The following is a 20627-nucleotide window of genomic DNA, read 5'->3' on the forward strand; positions in this document are numbered from 1 at the left end:
TTTATTTTTGAACCCTTCCATTGTAGATTTGGCTTTATGTTTTGGATCATTGTCCTGTTGGAAGATAAATCTCCGTCCCAGTCTCAGGTCTTGTGCAGATACCAACAGGTTTTCTTCCAGAATGTTCCTGTATTTGGCTGCATCCATCTTCCCGTCAATTTTAACCATCTTCCCTGTCCCTGCTGAAGAAAAGCAGGCCCAAACCATGATGCTGCCACCACCATGTTTGACAGTGGGGATGGTGTGTTCAGGGTGATGAGCTTTGTTGCTTTTACGCCAAACAAATCGTTTTGCATTGTGCCCAAAAAGTTCAATTTTGGTTTCATCTGACCAGAGCACCTTCTTCCACATGTTTGGTGTGTCTCCCAGGTGGCTTGTGGCAAACTTTAAACGAGAGTTTTTATGGATATCTTTGAGAAATGGCTTTCTTCTTGCCACTCTTCCATAAAGGCCAGATTTGTGCAGTGTTCGACTGATTGTTGTCCTATGGACAGACTCTCCCACCTCAGCTGTAGATCTCTGCAGTTCATCCAGAGTGATCATGGGCCTCTTGGCTGCATCTCTGATCAGTTTTCTCCTTTTTTGAGAAGAAAGTTTGGAAGGACGGCCGGGTCTTGGTAGATTTGCAGTGGTCTGATGCTCCTTCCATTTCAATATGATGGCTTGTACAGTGCTCCTTGAGATGTTTAAAGCTTGGGAAATCTTTTTGTATCCAAATCCGGCTTTAAACTTCTCCACAACAGTATCTCGGACCTGCCTGGTGTGTTCCTTGGTTTTCATAATGCTCTCTGCACTTTAAACAGAACCCTGAGACTATCACAGAGCAGGTGCATTTATACGGAGACTTGATTACACACAGCTGGATTCTATTTATCATCATCGGTCATTTAGGACAACATTGGATCATTCAGAGATCGTCACTGAACTTCTGGAGTGAGTTTGCTGCACTGAAAGTAAAGGGGCCGAATAATATTGCACGCCCCACTTTTCAGTTTTTTATTTTTTTAAAAAGTTTAAATTATCCAATAAATGTTGTTCCACTTCACGATTGTGTCCCACTTGTTGTTGATTCTTGACAAAAAAATTAAATTTCATATCTTTATGTTTGAAGCCTGAAATGTGGCGAAAGGTTGCAAGATTCAAGGGGGCCGAATACTTTTGCAAGGCACTGTATATTTTTTTATTTAAATTGTTTTCTAATTGTATTTGACGTTACAGGCAAAATGTCTTACACTCATCCAAAGTAGTTTTGGCTTAAAGTAGGGTTATCAAGTTAATTGCGTTAACGGCGGTAATTAATTTTTTTTAATTAATCACGTTAAATAATTAACGCATGCGCTGCACGACCCACTCACGCATTCTCGCATTCAATCTATAAAGGCGCCATTTTACCTATATATAGAACTAAAAGGCAGCGCATAATGAGTAGAGAAAATTTTGACAGCCTTTGGGGCCTTTTTTTATTTGGCTAAAGCCTTATAATCCCTCTCTCAGCAATTAAAAATATCGTGGGAGGTAATGTGGGGAAGAAAGGTAGTAGTTGATCATTTTCTTAACACCCTAATTTCTTTCCCAACGCAGAGAAGATATATCAATTGGTGCCCCTACGCACAGTCATGGTTGCACTTCCCATCATGCATTTGGGCAGAACAGTTAAATGGCTGCAGTATCATTTACTGAAAGTTCAACAAATACACTAGATGGCAATATTTAGTCACAATATACAAATTCACATGTATCCTTTAAGAATTACAAGTCTTTCTATCCGTGGATCCCTCTCACAAAAAAGAATGTTAATAATGTAAATGCCATCTTGAGAATTTATTGTCATAATAAACAAACACAGTACCTATGTACTGTATGTTGAATGTATATATTCGTCCGAGTTTTATTCATTTTTTCTTAATGCATTGCCAAAATGTATATGATCGAGAAAAATTATCGGGAATGATTGGAATTGAATCGGGAGCAAAAAAAAAAAAAGGAATCAGATCGGGAAATATCGGGATCGGCAGATACTCAAACTAAAACGATCGGGATCGGATCGGGAGCAAAAAAACATGATCGGAACAACCCTACCTGTAATAGTGTAAGGAATCCAGTGCTAATGTGGCAAATGTGTTTTGCGTGGAGTACCTGAACGCACCGCGTGGCTGACGTAACAGAGTGAAAGAGGACTTTTTACTTTCACTTTTTATGTTCAGCTGCGGCGGACAGTAGGCATGTTGTGTTACACAAGTTCTGAAATAAAATGATTAAAAACCTGGCGAAGCTGGTGATTTTTTGGGGCGATGTTACAATCATAATAATTGTCACCTTAACTCAGGGGTGGGCAAACTATTCCACAAAGGGCCGCAGTGGGTGCGGGTTTTGGTTGCAACCCATTAAGAAGACACCTTTTCACCAATCTGCTGTTTTACAAGTGCAATCAGTCGATTGCTGTCAGCTGCTTCGCATTTCTGCTGAAACCGCATTGGTTAAACTATCTGTGCTGGGTCAGTTGGAACAAAGACCAGGACCCTCTGCGGCCCTCGAGGACCGGTTTGCCCACCTCTGCCTTAATTTATAAAGACTGACAAACGGAGGTCGGAGGCGGACCGTCGAGATCGTAGACATTCTACGGCCGTATTGTTGAGCCAGTTCATGGGGGTGTGACAAAATATCGAAATGGTGATATATCGTGATACTTTGTATCCCCATAGGTTATCGATATTCTCCTGCACGAACTTTAAAAAGGTGTCAATCTCTAAAGAAACCAACAAATTGCTACCAAAATCTTCCACCATAATAGTGTCTCAGTTAAGTCTAACTGCCTTGACGGTGTTCGACACCCAATCCATTTAGACTGGGAACATTCGTTCATTCGAAACCAGAGCATTCACAGTCATTCTGTCAGATTTTCAGGGCATTTATAAGTCAATTGCTGTTCATTTTAGGCCATTTCCAGGTCATTTCCTGTTGAGTTTGAGTCACTGTCTATTTATTTGGGTGATTCCCAATTCACTTCCTGTTTTGTAACACAAAATGAACAGGAAGTGACCCATAAAATACCCCAAAATCAACAGGACGTAACTGAAAATCAACAGGTAAATGACCTTAAATGGCCCAAAATTACCACTGACGGCCAGAGACGTTCAATCTGTTTGAAGTGGGAGGGATGGCAACGAATGTTCATTCGCTGCCACCCTCCCAGTTCAAATGGATTGGACGTCTACTAGTGATAAACTCATTCCAATTCACAGCAGAAGCTTGATTTTCTGTTTATTAGTTGTTTTTAGAATATCCTAGAATGATTTCCTGACCAATGTATCGATAATCCTTGTATCGCCGTATCATCAGATCATTGTTATCGTGAGCTTTATATCACAAAACGTATCGTATCGTGAGGTACCAAGAGGTTCCCACTCCTACACCAAACTCAGATTTTTCTATCATTTTAATCTTCATTTCAGTGGTAAGACTCAGCCTTTTCCTTTTTTTCACCACTTGCACTTGCATTCTTGGAACACATGTTGATTTCTCTCACAAGGAAATCCATCTTGAGTTAGTCTTGTGGGAAAAACAAAGACACTGCGGCGCTGTCATAAATCTTCATATTTTGAGCATGTTGTCGGATGGAGCCAAATTTTACGTCGGATTTCGAAAAGATCGTGTGTCGAAACGATCGTGTGTCGAGGTACTACTGTATATCTTTTCACAAATAGCTTTTTTTTTTTTTTTTTTAAACACTGCTTCTCAATCCACAAAAAGACGATTTTGGAAAAAAACAAGCTATGTTACATTGTTCATTACTAATGAATGAAACGGGATAGAAACAAATGTAGTTTAATCTTTCATCTGGTAATCATCTTGTTTACACAGAAAGCCCACTATTGTTTGGGCCTAGAAATGTCAGTCAAAATGATCAAAATCAACTGCCACGGACGAGGTTGTCTTTTCTAAAAATAGCTGACATTGAAAAGGTTAATTGCATTTCTATTAATTTGGATGGGGAAACTACTGTGGTTTGTAGTTATGGATTGAAAAATATTTTTTGTCACAATAGTGCTGTATTTTTTCTGTTGCACTCTGTGTATGAAAAAAATGAGAACTTGCTCAACATTGTTCTGTCTGGCATAAAGGCTAGCGAACTACTAGAGGTTAAGTGGAGCTGTAGCCACAGAAAGTTATTATAAATGCCCCTCACAGGCCAGCACTCCAGATAATTCACTCACCATACATTCCAATGACTGTATAGATCCATGCCGGCAGCGACACTCCAAATCAATCCGGTATTGGGTCATATACAGCAGAATACTCTACATTATACTTTGTTCTGTGGTCATGCGGTCACGTTCATGACCGCACACACCAAATCCAATATTGTTCCTGGTTGATTGTGGGGGGGTGTGGCTTCCAGCGAGTGCAGGTCTTATTATTACATGTTAGCTAAATAAATAAGAACTGTCAACTAATATACAGTTGGTTCTCAGATGTTGTTGGACCTTCTGTTTATTTGTAGCATAATGTTTTTCCAGTTGTGGGTAGTTAGCTATCACATACAGTAAAGGCTGATTTATGTTTCTGCGTTGCGGTGACGATGGACCTACGTCGTGAACGCAGACCCGAATAGGACCCTACGCCGCAGCCTGACATGGACCTCCAAAAAATCCTGACTATGCGTCATTTCAACGCGTCGTGACGTGAACGTCAAAGGACTGTGATTGGTCCGCTCAGAACGTTGTTTCCGGTTTAGCACAACATCACTGCCATTTTCAAACGTTCAAACACCTCCGCAAACGTCTTCTTTGTCGCCTACGGCTCAACATTTATATTAACAACATTTGTATTTCAATATTGATTAGCTGCAGCTACAAATACACGCCTTCCATCCAATGTTCCCTGTAATTTTTCATGTGTCTGAGCTCAGCAGACACACAAGCTCTCTGAGCACACTGCGGACCATGGTGAGCAACATCAAATTTGTGCACGGAGGCCACACACCAGTATCACGCCTTTTCAAAACCTTGGATCATAGCAAGTAACATGGCTTATTAAAAGAATGAAATTACAGCAGCAATTTTCATTAATTTACTTTTAATACAGTATCATTGATTTGGCCCACTTAAAATGAAAAAAACAAGATCTCGTTGTTCATGAGATGTGTCCTATGTTGGATGTGAGAGTCCATCTTTAACCATAGGAGAGTCCTGCTTTGGCCTTGGTAAGGTCCAATTGTGGCATGGGTGAGTTAATAAATAAAATATAAAGAACAACCACAATGTATAACACTATATCACTCCCACATTAAAACTGTTCACACAATAAGGACCCTCAAGATTCCTATTCTCTGTCTCAGCAACTTCACTGGAAAAACACACCTTCTTAAAAATAGTTAAATTCCCTCATTTTCAGTGTAACTCTACAAGAAGTAAGTGAAATTATCTGCCAGTGCTTCCAGTAAATTTTTACTAAGATTTCTTGAAATAAGAAAAATAGCTAGCAGAAAATTAGCTTAAAAGACATATTTTAAAGCAATAAATTAGTATATTTAATCTTTACAAAGCTTTGAAAGGTCAGAAACATTCTTAATTAGTGCTGCAACGATTAATCGATTAACTCGAGTTTTCGATTACAAAAAAAGGATTCAAATTAAATTTTGCTGCTTAGAGTATTGGTTCAATTAAAGTGGCGTTGTAATGGTTTATTATTGAAAGTGTTTGCATTTAGTTGCATTGATTTGGGTGGATACACAGCCCTCTTGTTTTCCTCATTTCACATGGCTGAATCCAGCTGCTCCATGTTAAGACCAACATTAACCAAGTTTTTGTTTGAGCTAATGTTTTTTTTTTAATGCATTCGTCATTTAGCTTATAGGTATATTTAGCCGTTTTTTTGTGGGAATATGTGTCTGAAAGATTTGTTAAGAGCATTGTAAAAAAATAAAATAAAATAAAAAAGACGTTAGCGTTTTATAGTATTTAAGCTAGCAGACTTTTGCTATGTAAGTTAGCCAATTGTTCTTTTGTTATACATAGATCCTTATTTATTTATTTTTGTATACCGTTTGAGGCTCAGCTCAAGTATTTTAATTTTTCATGTTCCTTATCCGATTTCTTGATTATTCGAACTAACTAGTTCATCAATTATTTGACTACTAAAATAATCGATAGCTGCAATTTGAAAGCATTTTTCTAGACATCTGTCGCTCATTGAGTTACGTTGCAAAATGGTACAGAAAACAATTTTGTTGGTCTAATTAACTAGATTAGTTCTAAAATTAGATATTAATCAATACTGTAGTGCTTGCAAATATTGGCAGCGGAATGTTGCTTCAGTAAATCAACAAAGGAGTCAAACTCACTTTTCCCCACCAATGGGAGCGTCGCGTTGCCTTATCAAAAGCACTAATGGAAGCGTCACGTTGCCGTATCGAACGCACTAATAGGAGCGTCGCGTTGCTGTATCGAACGCACCAATGGGAGCGCCACGTTGCCGTATCGAACGCACCAATAGGAGTGTCGTGCTGACATATCATTGCGGCGCTAACAGACAGTAGTCCGATTGGCGCTACGATACGTTTCTGTTGAATTTTATTTCTCTGTGCTTCATAGATTTTCTTGTGCGCTGAGTGTGTGCAAGCAGTGGACCATTGTGCACGGTCGCAGTTTAGCGGGAACATTGCTTCCATCTCTGTTGCCATTGCTGTCTATGACCGGAGGAAGAACGTACAAAGACGAAGCAACACTCCTCTAGTGGCTTGGCGCTGAATTACAGAACAACTCGTTCCCTTGATGCAGAACTTCGAATGCTCAATAACGACGTAGGGTCTACACGTTGCTCCGTCGTCAGTGCAACGCAGAAGCAGAAATCAGCCTTAGGTGCAATAAGAATGACTTAGGGGGGTACAAGAGCATTGAATATTTAATAAAAATTGTAATTTATTATATTTTGTGTGGTAACCATATTAACCAAATGCTAAAGGTGAACAGTTGCCACAAAAATACTTACGCCTGCTGTAAACTATGGTAACTTTTCATAGTTGGTATGTCGATAAAACTCAAAGTAACAAGCATATTTATTCATTATTTCTGAAAAATGTTATTTCCTGTTTGGATGGCAACCAATAATGTCCATTCGGGATTCATCTGTCAATAACTTGAAAACTAGTGACCATTATTTCAAAATGCTTAATTAAAATACCGTAATTTTCAGACTACAAACCACTACTTTTCCTTTAACTTTGAACCCTGTGGCTTAATCGACCACTATAAGCCACACCCACCAAATTTCACCCCAAAAATTGCTTTTGTCTTTGTATAAATATCACTGGACTATAAGCCGCAGGGGTCCACATTGTATTATAGGATATTTACACCAAAAACATGCAGCTCATTAATTTATTAAAATCTATAAATACAGTGTATTACAAAAGTGAGTACACCCCTTGCATTTCTGCAGATATTTAAGTATATCTTGTCATGGGACACCACTGACAAAACGACGCTTTGACCCAATAAAAAGTAGTCTGTGTGCAGCTAATATAATGGAGTTATTTTATTTTCTCTTCAAAATAATTCAAAATATAGCCATTAATATCTAAACCCCTGGCAACAAAAGTGAGTACACCACTTAGTGAAAGTTGTCAATATTAAAATACAACATGTTAACTGTCAATATTTTGTGTGGCCACCACTATTATGTAGAACTGCCTTTACTCTCCTGGGCATGGAGTTGAACAGAGCTTCACAGGTTGCTACTGGAATACTCTTCCACTCCTCCATGACGACGTTGCGGAGCTGCCGGATATTTGAGACTTTGCGCACCTCCACCTTCCGCTTGAGGATCCCCAAAACATGTTCTATTGGCTTCAAGTCTGAAGACTTGCTTGGCCAGTACATCACCTTTACCCTCAGCCTCTTCAGTAAAGCAGTGGTCATCTTGGAGGTGTGTTTGGGGTCATTGTCTTGCTGGAACACTGCCCTGCGACCCAGTTTCTGGAGGGAGGGGATAATGCGCTGCTGCAGTATTTCACAATACATGTTGGAGTTCATGTTTCCCTCAATGGAATGTAACTGTCCAACACCTGCAGCACTCATGACATGACATGACAGACAATGACATTCCCACCATCATGCTTGACTGTAGGCATGACACACTTATCTTTGTACTCCTCACCTGGTCGCCGCCACACATGCTTGAGACCATCGGAACCAAACAAATTAATCTTTGTCTCATCAGACCATACGACATGGTTCCAGTAATCCATGTGCTTTGTTGACATGTCTTCAGCAAACTTTTTGCGGGCTTTCTTGCATACCGTCTTCAGAAGAGGCTTCCTTTTGGGGTGACAGCCATGCACACCAATTTGATGTAGAGTACAGCGTATGGTCTGAGCACTAATAGACTGACCCCCCACCTCTTCAATCTCTGCAGCCATGCTGACAGGACTCCTGCAACAATCTTTCAAAGAAATCATTTGGATGTGATGCTCAGCACATGCGCTCAGCTTCTTTGGACGACCAACCAGCCTGTTCTGAGTGGACCCTGCTCTTTTAAAACGCCGGATGATCTTGCCACTGTGCTGTAGCTCAGTTTCAGGGTGTTGGCAATCTTCTTGTAGCCTTGGCCATCTTCATGTAGCGCAACAATACATCTTTTAAGATCTTCAGAGAGTTCTTTGCCATGTGGTGCCATGTTGGAACTTTCAATGACCAGTATGAGAGAGTGTGAGAGCTGCACTACAAATTTGAAAACACCTGCTCCCTATGCACACCTGGACCGAGTAACACTAACGAGTCACATGACAGGGAAAAATGACAAGCAGTACTCAATTTGGACATTTAGGGATGAAGTTTCTAAGGGGTGTACTCACTTTTGTTGCCAGGGGTTTATATATTAATGGCTTTATTTTGAGGGGAAAATAAATTAGCTCTATTAAATAAGCAGAACACAAACTACTTTTCATTGTGTCAAAGTGTCATTTTGTCAGTTTTGTCCCATGAAAAGATATACTTAAATATCTGCAATAATGCGAGGGGTGTACTCACTTTTGTGATACACTGTAAGTCACGCTGGACTATAAACCGCAGGGTTCATTGTGTATAAATTTTAACTAATGATCTAATAGGAAGTTTTATTTTTGCGTTGTAGGAGTCTCCTAAGCTGTGGGTTGTTGCTTCTTGAAGAACAAAATTGTACTCGTTCATGAATCCAAGCCACTGGAATAGTTGAAAACCATATTCAAGTTTGCACGCATGTTGCTGTATGTATGAAGAATGTATTTGATACATCAATAATCCAAAATATGCCGCTTGTCTCCGTTAGAAGCATGTTATATGTCTGGGAGTTGAATGGATAACCGAGCAGCCGTTTACAGTTGTATTGTGAACACACATGAAATGAATTATGAAATGACTCGCTGCTGAAGTAGGCGGGGACGGATGTCATTTAAGTAGAACTGTCTGCCTTCAGGGCACGTGCAGAGGCCGAGCACGCCGACGGAAAGCACCCCGGGCATGTTCGTCTCCGCCGGAAGGTCACCACCGTGGAGGTCCGGGATGAGTTCACCATTAGGCGAGCGTCGGAGGAGAGTGCATATTGTAAATAAGTGATAGGAAAAGCCTGCGGTGACTGGGACGATGGTCCTTTATGTCACACTGCATCAAATATATAGGACAGAAGGGCATTTGTAGGTCAAGTGTTTCCAGCTGGGATGCAGATGTTTGCACAAAAACAGCAAAAACATTGCTTGTTGGCTCTTGTCAACACAAGGGGGTCAGAGGAAGGGGATCATGATCATGAAAACATTTTTTAAAAAGCATAGCATACATAGTCGACTAGTCATTCATACTCTCATTCGCACTTACGGACAGTTAAGTTTTTCATTAATCTGACATCGAGGTTTTTGTTCGACAATATAAAATCATAATTTTTCATAATAAAATTATAACAAATGATATCATTGTATAAGACCACTTTCCCCCCCATTTATGTAATATTTCTTTTTGCATTGTTTTTGCTGTTTGTTTAGCTGTAGAACGTCACATGCATATGCGGTCATGGTTTATTGAAAAATGTTCGACATAGAGTGTATACTTTAGCTCTACTGTTAGAGCCCCACAGCAGGCCTGTATACTTTTTCCTTTTTTTTCCCCCTCAGTCATCAGCACTCATTCCACACACCTGTCCTGCACACCTGGTCATTACCACAGCCTCCCTACATAAGCACACACAGCCCTCTGCTCCATTGCGAGTTTGTTAGCCCTCACTGCAACTTACGAGCGTTCCTAGTTACCTTGTCTTGCCGGTTTTTGATACACTTTTTGACCTTGTGGATTTTTTGCCTCTAGCCTGCTCCTCGTCTGTGCCTCTGCCTTTGATACAATTTTTGACCTTGTGGATTTTTGCCTCTAGCCTGCTCCTCGTCTGTGCCTCTGCCTTTGATACAATTTTTGACCTTGTGGATTTTTGCCTCTAGCCTGTTCCTCGTCTGTGCCTCTGCCTCTTCTCTGTGACCTGAACCTTGCTACAGGACCGGCTCTAGACGCATCCTGCCTGGGCCTTCGCCTTGCTCGTCCCCCCCTGCTTGAACAGCCTTCCGTGCCTCTCCAAGGGCCAAGACTTCTTCCTCTCCGAACCCTTGTTAATAAATCTGCTCTGAGCACTGCATCATTGGGTCCGTTTGTTCTCTGAGCCCTGTCAGAACAAACTCGCCATAACATGGACCCAGCAGGCTCGTCCCTGTATGAACAAGCCGTCAACAACCAGGGCCAGCGTTTAGACGAGCACGAGCAGCTCCTGTTTCGTCTGACCCAGAGCGTGTCTCAGCTTTCCCACATGGCTGCCTCATTTCACAACCGACCAGCTGCCGAAGGTGAAACGCCAGGGTGGCCTGAGCCCAACATCCCACCACCCACGAAATACTCAGGTGACCCGAAAACATGCAGAATGTTTTTTAACCAGTTGAAGCTTATTTTTGTATGTCAGCCCCATCGCTTTTCCCAAGAAACGGCCAAGATTGCCTTTCTAGCCAATCTCCTGGAGGGAGCACCGCTGGGTTACTTCAACGCCCTAATGGAACAAAATTCCCCCCTTCTGGCCTCATATGAACATGTGGCAGCAGAGCTGAAAAAGATCTATGACCACCCACTCCGCGAACAGGAAGCTGGCACTCTCCTCCTTCAGATGAGGCAAGGCAAAGAACCCATCAGGGAGTACGTCAGCCGGTTTCGCTCCCTGGCGGTGGAATCCGGCTGGGGCAACAAGGCCCTAATTTCGTCGTTTAAAATTGGGCTTAACCCAGAGATCGGCAGAGAGATAGCGCTCAGGTGCCGGTTTTCGACGCTGGACGAGGTCATTGGCACCGCCATAGAAGTGTCGGACCAGTATACCCAGTGGAGGCCCCATCTCGTCAGTCCATCTGTTGGACCCACAGTTCCCCGAGGTATCGCGGAGGCCGCATCTCCCACCCGGGGAGAACCGATGCAGGTCGGCAGAGCTAGGTTGTCTGCAGAGGAGCGCAGTCGTCGTATGTTGGCAAGACTCTGTCTTTACTGTGGGGAACCTGGGCATTTTGCTGCCAAATGCCCCAACAAGTGGCCAGATTACGCACACAAACAGAAAGTGTCCATCAGTCGCACCGTCTCTCTGGGCATAACCTCTCGGGCCCAGCCCATCGTGGTCTTAAGCTCACCTGTCTTCTCTCTTCAGCAGAAAGCCCTGATCGACTCGGGGTCAGACACCAATCTGTTAAACATGGACCTGGCTAATCAACTTGGATTGCAGCTCATCAAGATGCCTTCTCCCCTGGAAGCCGTGGCTCTGGATGGAAGCCCACTATGGCGGGTAACACACTGCACACCCATTATCCAGATGGAATTCCCAAGTCGTCATATTGAGAGTATCAGTTTTCATGTTTACGCTTCACCCCACGAACCACTCGTTCTCGGCTTGCCATGGCTGAGGAGACACAACCCCCACATTGACTGGGACACCGGGACGGTGGTCTCCTGGAGCCCGTCATGTGACATGACCTGCATAACACACAGCTTGGTGAAGACCCAGGTTGCATCCACCACCCTCATCGAACAGAAAAATGAACAAGCAGAGTTCCCGGCCTTCGATAAGGTTCCAGCCTGCTACCATGACCTCAAACAGGTGTTCAACAAATCTAAAGCCACTAGCCTCCCTCCTCACCGCCCGCACGATTGCGCCATAAACCTACACCCGGGCTCAATACCACCCAGGGGTCGTCTGTACTCTTTATCAGGCCCGGAAACCCAGGCTATGACAAAGTATGTAAACGAGTCATTGGCATCAGGGCTCATCAGGAGATCCTCCTCTCCTGCAGGCGCAGGATTCTTCTTTGTTGAGAAGAAGGACAAGTCCCTCCGTCCATGCATTGATTATAGGGGGCTTAATGAAATGACTATCCGGGATCGGTACCCGCTACCATTAATGTCTTCTGCTTTTGAGATGCTTCAGGGTGCGCGGGTCTTCACGAAGCTTGACTTACGCAATGCATACCACCTTGTCCGCATAAGGGAGGGAGATGAGTGGAAAACCGCATTTAACACTCCCATAGGCCATTTTGAATATTTGGTCATGCCTTTCGGCCTGACAAATGCCCCAGCTGTCTTCCAAGCACTAGTCAACGATGTTTTGAGGGAGTTTCTGAATGTGTTTGTTTTCGTCTACTTGGATGACATTCTGATTTATTCCCCTGACCTGGAGACCCACATTTTTCATGTCCGCTCAGTCCTACAAAAGTTACTACAAAATAGCCTGTTCGTTAAAGCAGAAAAATGTGTTTTTCACCAGCCGTCTGTTCAGTTCCTAGGTTTCGTCATCGCTGAAGGTGAAATACGCATGGACCCAGAAAAGGTCCGAGCCGTCCATGAATGGCCCAGGCCCAGCTCGCGCAAAGAGGTACAGCGTTTTTTAGGATTTGCAAATTTCTACAGAAAATTCATAAGGGGATTCAGTTCGGTGGCATCACCGCTACACTCCTTGACATCCCTCAAGTGTCGCTTTCAGTGGGATTCCAAGGCCGAAGCAGCCTTCTGCAGGCTCAAACACCTTTTCACCTCCGCTCCAATCCTCATGTTCCCTGATCCGACTCTCCAGTTTATAGTCGAGGTTGATGCTTCAGACTCAGGGGTAGGAGCGATCTTATCCCAACGCTCGCCCCTCACCGGTAAGATACACCCATGCGCATTCCTATCAAAGAAACTCACATCTGCAGAAAGAAACTACGACGTTGGAAACCGCGAACTTTTGGCCATTAAGGTGGCCCTCGAAGAGTGGAGACACTGGCTGGAGGGGGCGGATCAGCCTTTTGTGGTGTGGACCGACCACCGGAATTTGGAGCATCTCAGAACCGCAAAGAGGCTCAACGCACGACAAGCCAGGTGGTCCTTGTTTTTCACCCGCTTTAATTTTGTCTTGTCATACAGACCCGGTTCCAAGAACGCCAAACCCGATGCCCTTTCCCGGGTGTTTCCCTCAGAGGGACGTGAAGAGGACCCAGAACCCATCCTTCCAAAATCATGCCTGGCAGGGGGCTTCCAGTGGCAGATCGTCAAGAAGGTCCAAGAGGCCACCAAGGGACTGACCAACCCACCTGGTACCCCCGCGGGGTTGCTTTTTGTGCCACAGGGCCTCCGGGGGGAGGTCATTCACTGGAGCCATGCTTCCCGTTTTGCAGGACATCCAGGGTGCAGACGCACCCTTGCTCTCCTGGCCCGGAAATTTTGGTGGCCGCAGATGAGGAGCGACGTCGGGGATTATGTGGCGGCGTGTGTGGTCTGTTCCACCAACAAGACACCTAGGAGGCCACCTGCGGGCGAGCTGCTCCCCTTGACTGTTCCGACGCGACCCTGGTCGCACATCTCATTGGACTTCATAACCGGACTGCCACCTTCGCAGGGGAAGACCACCATTCTGACGGTGGTGGACCGGTTTTCTAAGATGGTCAGATTCATCACCTTCCCGAAACTGCCTACCGCGAAAGAGACGGCCAGCGCTCTGCTCGACGAGGTGTTTAAGGTCCACGGCTTTCCGTCAGACATAGTGTCTGATAGAGGGCCACAATTCGTGGCTCGTTTCTGGAAGGCGTTCTGTGGGCTCATTGGTGCCACCGTCAGCCTGTCGTCAGGGTTCCATCCTCAAAGCAACGGGCAAGCGGAGAGAATGAACCAAGAATTGGAAACAACTCTGCGGTGTTTGGTCTCCAAACACCCAACCACGTGGGCCCAAAACGTCATGTGGGCCGAAGTCGCCCACAACTGCCTACCATGCTCTTCATCTGGTTTTTCCCCGTTTCATGTTGTGTTTGGGTATCCAGCCCCCCTATTCCCACAGACTGAGGCAACCACCCGAGTTCCCTCTGCCTTGTTGTGGATCCACCGCAAGAAGAGGGTGTGGAACCAAGCCAGAGCCAGTCTGCTCAGGAGTGCGACTCGTATGAAGAAGATGGCAGATCGCCATCGATCGGGCAACCCAACATACAAGGTGGGTCAAAAGGTGTGGCTTTCTACCAAACATCTCCCTCTCAGGGTTGAGAGCCGCAAGCTGGCTCCCCGGTTTGTTGGCCCCTTCCCGGTCTCCAAAATCATCAACCCGGTGGCTGTACGGTTGCGACTCCCCAAGACCATGAGGGTCCACCCGACTTTTCATGTTGGACAACTCAAACCGGTCAGGGTGAGTCCTTTGGTTCCCCCCACGCCGCCTCCTCCTCCTCCTCGATTGATAGACGGCGGTCCGGCCTACACGGTGACGAGACTCCTGAAATCCAGACCGCGGGGGCGTGGTTTCCAGTACCTCGTGGACTGGGAGGGCTATGGCCCAGAGGAACGTTCGTGGGTCCCCTCCTCTCACATCCTGGACCCGGACCTCATTCGGGACTTCCACCGACTCCACCCAGACGCGCCTGGTCCGTCCGGAGTCCGTCCCTAGGGGGGGGGTTCTGTTAGAGCCCCACAGCAGGCCTGTATACTTTTTCCTTTTTTTTCCCCCTCAGTCATCAGCACTCATTCCACACACCTGTCCTGCACACCTGGTCATTACCACAGCCTCCCTACATAAGCACACACAGCCCTCTGCTCCATTGCGAGTTTGTTAGCCCTCACTGCAACTTACGAGCGTTCCTAGTTACCTTGTCTTGCCGGTTTTTGATACACTTTTTGACCTTGTGGATTTTTTGCCTCTAGCCTGCTCCTCGTCTGTGCCTCTGCCTTTGATACAATTTTTGACCTTGTGGATTTTTGCCTCTAGCCTGCTCCTCGTCTGTGCCTCTGCCTTTGATACAATTTTTGACCTTGTGGATTTTTGCCTCTAGCCTGTTCCTCGTCTGTGCCTCTGCCTCTTCTCTGTGACCTGAACCTTGCTACAGGACCGGCTCTAGACGCATCCTGCCTGGGCCTTCGCCTTGCTCGTCCCCCCCTGCTTGAACAGCCTTCCGTGCCTCTCCAAGGGCCAAGACTTCTTCCTCTCCGAACCCTTGTTAATAAATCTGCTCTGAGCACTGCATCATTGGGTCCGTTTGTTCTCTGAGCCCTGTCATCTACTTCTTGTTAGTGTACATTACTATTTTTGAGAGCTCTTTTAATTTTCGTCTTAGTCTTTTGGATGAAAATACTTAGTAGTCGTAGTCATATTTTTTCAAAATATGTTCGTCTTCGTCCAGTTTTAGTTAACAAAAACTCAGATAAATTTTGACTAGTTTTAGTCGACAATTCACAAAATGTTTTCGTGTATAAAGTTTGAAAGTTTTAGTCCATGGATTAATAGACGTTTTCCAACAATTTCAAATGAACATTGACAGACAAGCACATACTTGTAGAGTCTACAAGGAAATCAACATCTTCATGATGATACACACTCAGCAGGAAAGCAGCACATTATTTGCAATTAATTAAACTCACCTGGACGCCATGAACTGTATGTAAAAAGTTTTCCAATAGTTTAAGAAGACACTTTTTGAGTCAACACGCGAAATGCTAATGCTAATGGGAACGCTATGCTAAGGCTACAAGTTAGTTCATTGTGTGATGATCACTCAGCAAACACCTTTAAAGGCTAAAGCAAAATGGTATAGCCAAGATAAGAAAACAAAACTTACCAAGCTGCACCTGATACTAAGTTAAGCCTGTGTGTGGGGCGGGAAGGGTCAGGGGGAAGCGCAGCACGTCACATGAGTGACACAACCAACAACTGCTAAAATGTGTGCTAACTACACATACGATAAGAAAATATCACACATTGTGAACTTATGACGGAAACTGTGTCGAATGTTCGTCTCATTCTCAACTGACAACTGGCATCCATCTTGTTACGTTATGTCAACGAAGATACGTTTTTAGCTCGTTTCGTCATGAAAAAATTGTTCATTGTCGAAATATTTTCGTTATCGTCATAGTTGACGAAACCAACACTGGAGTACATCTGCATTTAAGTGTTACCTGACTGAGGACACTTTCAGGGACCTGGTGCACATAAAAGAAAAGTTTCCATATCATAAGCATAAAATATTGTAGTTAGGTTGTATTGTATAATTGCTTAAAGCAGTCGTTCTTGAACATTTCCACCAGTAACACCGTAATGACTGGCATGAAAAAAAAGACCTGCTAGATTTACTCCAGTACTTCTTAAAGGTTACCTTTACTGAAGTACTGTACTCTCTAATAGTGACCCGAATAGTCTTCATTTTACTTTGATACTCCCTAAAAGTAACCAAAATACTCATAAATGTACTGAAATACTCACTAAGTTGCACTGGAGAACCTCATTGTCTCACTTATTTCTCTATCAAGTCAAGTTCTTGAACAATAAGATTCCTACAGTCTTAAAAATATGAAAAACACTGTACTTTACATACAATATGTGTCAGGTATCGCGGGCGGGCAAGGTGGACCCAAATGCAGGGAAATGTAGGCGAGGCAGATGAATGGTGCAAAAATGATTTAATTAAAGCCAACGAAAAACAAAGTACAAAACAAAGGATGTGGTAATCAAAAGATAGCACTGAGGCAAACAAAACTAACACTAACAAAAGACTGTTTTTCAAAAACTTACACGGAACACGAGGGTTTTGAATAATGCTGACCAGACCATGGACGTGAGACATTGACGTAGACAGGCTTTGACAATGACGCAACAAGCAGTGAAAAGAAAATGGGAGCTTATATACACACGCGTAGACAAGGGGTAACGAGACAACAAGGAACAGGTGGGCACAGGAGGATAGACTGGGAGAAGGCACATCAGGTGAAATCAATTGGCAATCACAGGGACAAGTCACACTAGGAGAAAACAAACACAAAACCTAACAGTACCCCCCCCCTCAAGGGACGGATCCCAGACGTCCCCTAGAAAACACAAAGACCTAAACATGGCGGGCAGACAGAGGGCCCGGAGGAGGGAGCAACGTCAGCCTATCAGAGTTAGTCAGGCGGGCGACCTGGTCGCCAGACATGGGCAAACCGCACGGGTCAATCGGGAGGGCGCCCGGGGCGCCAGACGTTGGGTGACCGCATGGGCAGATCAGGCGGGCGTCCCAGACAAGGTAGTGCTCGGTCGTCCATGCCGCCACGTCGTGGCAGGAAGCGGGGAGCAGCATCGTCGGGGCGAGGGTCAGGAACTAAGTCGTAATGCTGACCAGGAACAGAGTCGGAGTCATCGTGCGGACCAGGAACAGAGTCGGAGTCGTCGTGCGGACCAGGAACAGAGTCTGAGTCGGGCGGACCAGAAACAGAGTCGCTGTCGGAGTCGGGCGGACCAGGAACAGAGTCGTCGTCAGAGTCGGGCGGACCAGGAACAGAGTCGTCGTCAGAGTCGGGCGGACCAGGAACTGAGTCTGAGTCATCGTCTGCCGGCGGGACGGCGTCTGAGTCGCCGTCGTCTGCCGGCGGGACGGCAGCGGAGTCGCCGTCGTCTGCCGGCGGGACGGCAGCGGAGTCGCCGGAGTCTGCCGGCGGGACAGCAGCGGAGTCGCAGGAGACTGCCGGCGGGACGGCAGCGGAGTCGCAGGAGACTGCTGGCGGAAGCACAAGACTGCGGGGAGTCGGCGCGGGTGGCACTTGACTGCGGGGAGTCGGCGCGGGTGGCACTTGACTGCGGGGAGTCGGCGCGGGTGGCACTTGACTGCGGGGAGTCGGCGCGGGAGCCACTTGACTGCGGGGAGTCGGCGCGGGAGCCACTTGACTGCGGGGAGTCGGCGCGGGAGCCACTTGACTGCGGGGAGTCAGCGCGGGCACAGGACTGCGGGGAGTCGGCGCGGGTGGCACATGACTGCGGGAAGTCGGCGCGGGTGGCACTTGACTGCGGGGAGTCGGCGCGGGTGGCACTTGACTGCGGGGAGTCGGCGCGGGAGCCACTTGACTGCGGGGAGTCGGCGCGGGAGCCACTTGACTGCGGGGAGTCGGCGCGGGGGCCACTTGACTGCGGGGAGTCAGCGCGGGGGCCACTTGACTGCGTGGAGCCGGCACGGGACGAGCACGCCGAGGCTTCCATACGGTGTTGGATGGCAGACTGTGTGGCACATTACTTGGTGGGATTGAAGGAGGGGTGAAGGAACTACGGCCCTTACCTGGGCGCCCCCGCTGGCCACCACGCGGAGGTCCAGTGTAGATGGCCAAACGGGAACCCAGGTAAGGGTCCAGAGAAAAAGGCTGGGAAGGGGACGTGGAATGACTGAGGCGTGACAAAAACTGAGAGGGTGAAGAATAGGGCATGGAATCAAAATCTGGGTCGGAGTCGGTGTCCGAAAAAAAATCATATGAATTGTGATACTCTTCAAAATCAGAAAAATCTGAATCTAAAAAAACGTGGCGAGGCAGAACATAATCAGGGGAACGGGCGGATGGTCGTCGGCGTGCACGCCGGTGCCGGATTTTTCCCGCTGGGTCCACAAGTGGTTGCGTCATTCTGTCAGGTATCGCGGGCGGGCAAGGTGGACCCAAATGCAGGGAAATGTAGGCGAGGCAGATGAATGGTGCAAAAATTATTTAATTAAAGCCAACAAAAAACAAAGTACAAAACAAAGGATGTGGTAATCAAAAGATAGCACTGAGGCAAACAAAACTAACACTGACAAAAGTTCAAAAACACGAGGGTTTTGAATAATGCTGACCAGACCATGGACGTGAGACATTGACGTAGACAGGCTTTGACAATGACGCAACAAGGAGTGAAAAGAAAATGGGAGCTTATATACACACGCGTAGACAAGGGGTAACGAGACAACAAGGAACAGGTGGGCACAGGAGGATAGACTGGGAGAAGGCACATCAGGTGAAATCAATTGGCAATCACAGGGACAAGTCACACTAGGAGAAAACAAACACAAAACCTAACAATATGCGCTTGTTTTATGAGAAAAATCATCAAATATTCATATTAGGGCTGTCAAACGATTAAAATTTCTAATCGAGTTGATTACAGCTTAAAAATTAATTAATCATAATTAATCGTAATTCAAACCATCTATAAATTATGCCATATTTTTCTGTAAATTATTGTTGGAATGGAACGATAAGACACAAGACGGATATATACATTCAACATACGGTACATAAGTAGTGTATTTGTTTATTATAGCAATAAATCAACAAGATGGCATTAACATTATTAACATTCTGTTAAAGCGATCCATGGATAGAAAGACTTGTAGTTCTTAAAAGATAAATGTTAGTAGAAGTTATAGAAATTTTATATTAAAACCCCACTTAATGTTTTCGTTTTAATAAAATTTGTACAATTTTCAATCAAAAAATAAACTAGTAGCTCACCATTGTTGATGTCAATAATTACACAATGCTCATGGGTGCTGAAACCCATAGAATCAGTCGCGCCCAAACGCCAGCAGAGGGCGACAAAACACCAAAAAACACAAGTAACAAGTGGACATTACACTGTGCTGTCATTTTAATCTGTTTGAGCGGGGCATGTGCGTTAAATGCGTCAAATATTTTAACGTGATTAATTTAAAAAAATAATTACCGCCCGTTAACGCGATAATTTTGACAGCCCTAACTCATATACAATGAAATAGGAATAAAACAGGCATTACTGCAATGTCTATTCAATACTAACATGTTTTTACAAAGGCTAGTTGTGTGCATGCACTGTAGTACAAACATAGTAAGTGAGACGTGGAGAAAAAAACATGACGTGATTGAGAAAAACGGAGAACAGTTTTGGGTTCGACATCCAAAAATGTGTTAAATGAAGCTGTCAGACGTCAAACAAGTTGTTGCGGAGTATTATCTAAATTCTTTTAGATGTACTGAAATACACATTCGGAGTATTACTAGAGCATGGCAGTGTTCAAGTACAAGACATTGAGGATCAATGGTCAAATCCATACTTTAACTTTTCCTGGAAAATAAGAACAATCACAACAAATTAAACAAGCAAGAATAGTCAAAAATGAACAACTGAAAATGTACAGACAGCAAAAACAAAAAACCCTACGTAGCTCTAAAGAGACCTGATGATTTATTGAAAATGTCATTGAATCATCAAAATCATAAATAGCGCATGGGTTCAAGTCAGGTAATATTTGTGGAAAAGTCAAAACTTTACACAACACAAGCTCTCAACAGACCCTCACAATTTACTAGGTTGCATAATTTCATATCAGCGCT

The 20627-nt window shown here is 44.9% G+C and overlaps 1 protein-coding gene across 6 annotated transcripts in view; it reads left to right on the forward strand.

Annotated features, from left to right (window-relative positions):
- Positions 1 to 20627, forward strand: part of rxrgb (retinoid X receptor, gamma b) — a 97132-nt gene that overhangs the window by 59116 nt on the left and 17389 nt on the right. Inside the window, exons 2-3 of one of the 6 annotated variants that reach the window (XM_057840554.1) lie at positions 10460 to 12909; positions 13006 to 18064. The exons of 3 other annotated variants lie outside the window; for them this stretch is intronic. In XM_057840554.1, the coding sequence (XP_057696537.1) occupies positions 10702 to 12909; positions 13006 to 14937 (4140 nt within the window). In that variant the 5' untranslated portion in view covers positions 10460 to 10701 and the 3' untranslated portion in view covers positions 14938 to 18064. Of the gene's footprint in view, positions 1 to 10459; positions 18065 to 18467; positions 18630 to 20627 lie in introns of those variants that run through there. 2 more of the 6 variants (XM_057840553.1, XM_057840559.1) reach the window with 2 other exon arrangements.

Source organism: Corythoichthys intestinalis, chromosome 7 (assembly GCF_030265065.1).
Source record: "Corythoichthys intestinalis isolate RoL2023-P3 chromosome 7, ASM3026506v1, whole genome shotgun sequence".
Lineage (NCBI taxonomy): Eukaryota > Metazoa > Chordata > Actinopteri > Syngnathiformes > Syngnathidae > Corythoichthys > Corythoichthys intestinalis.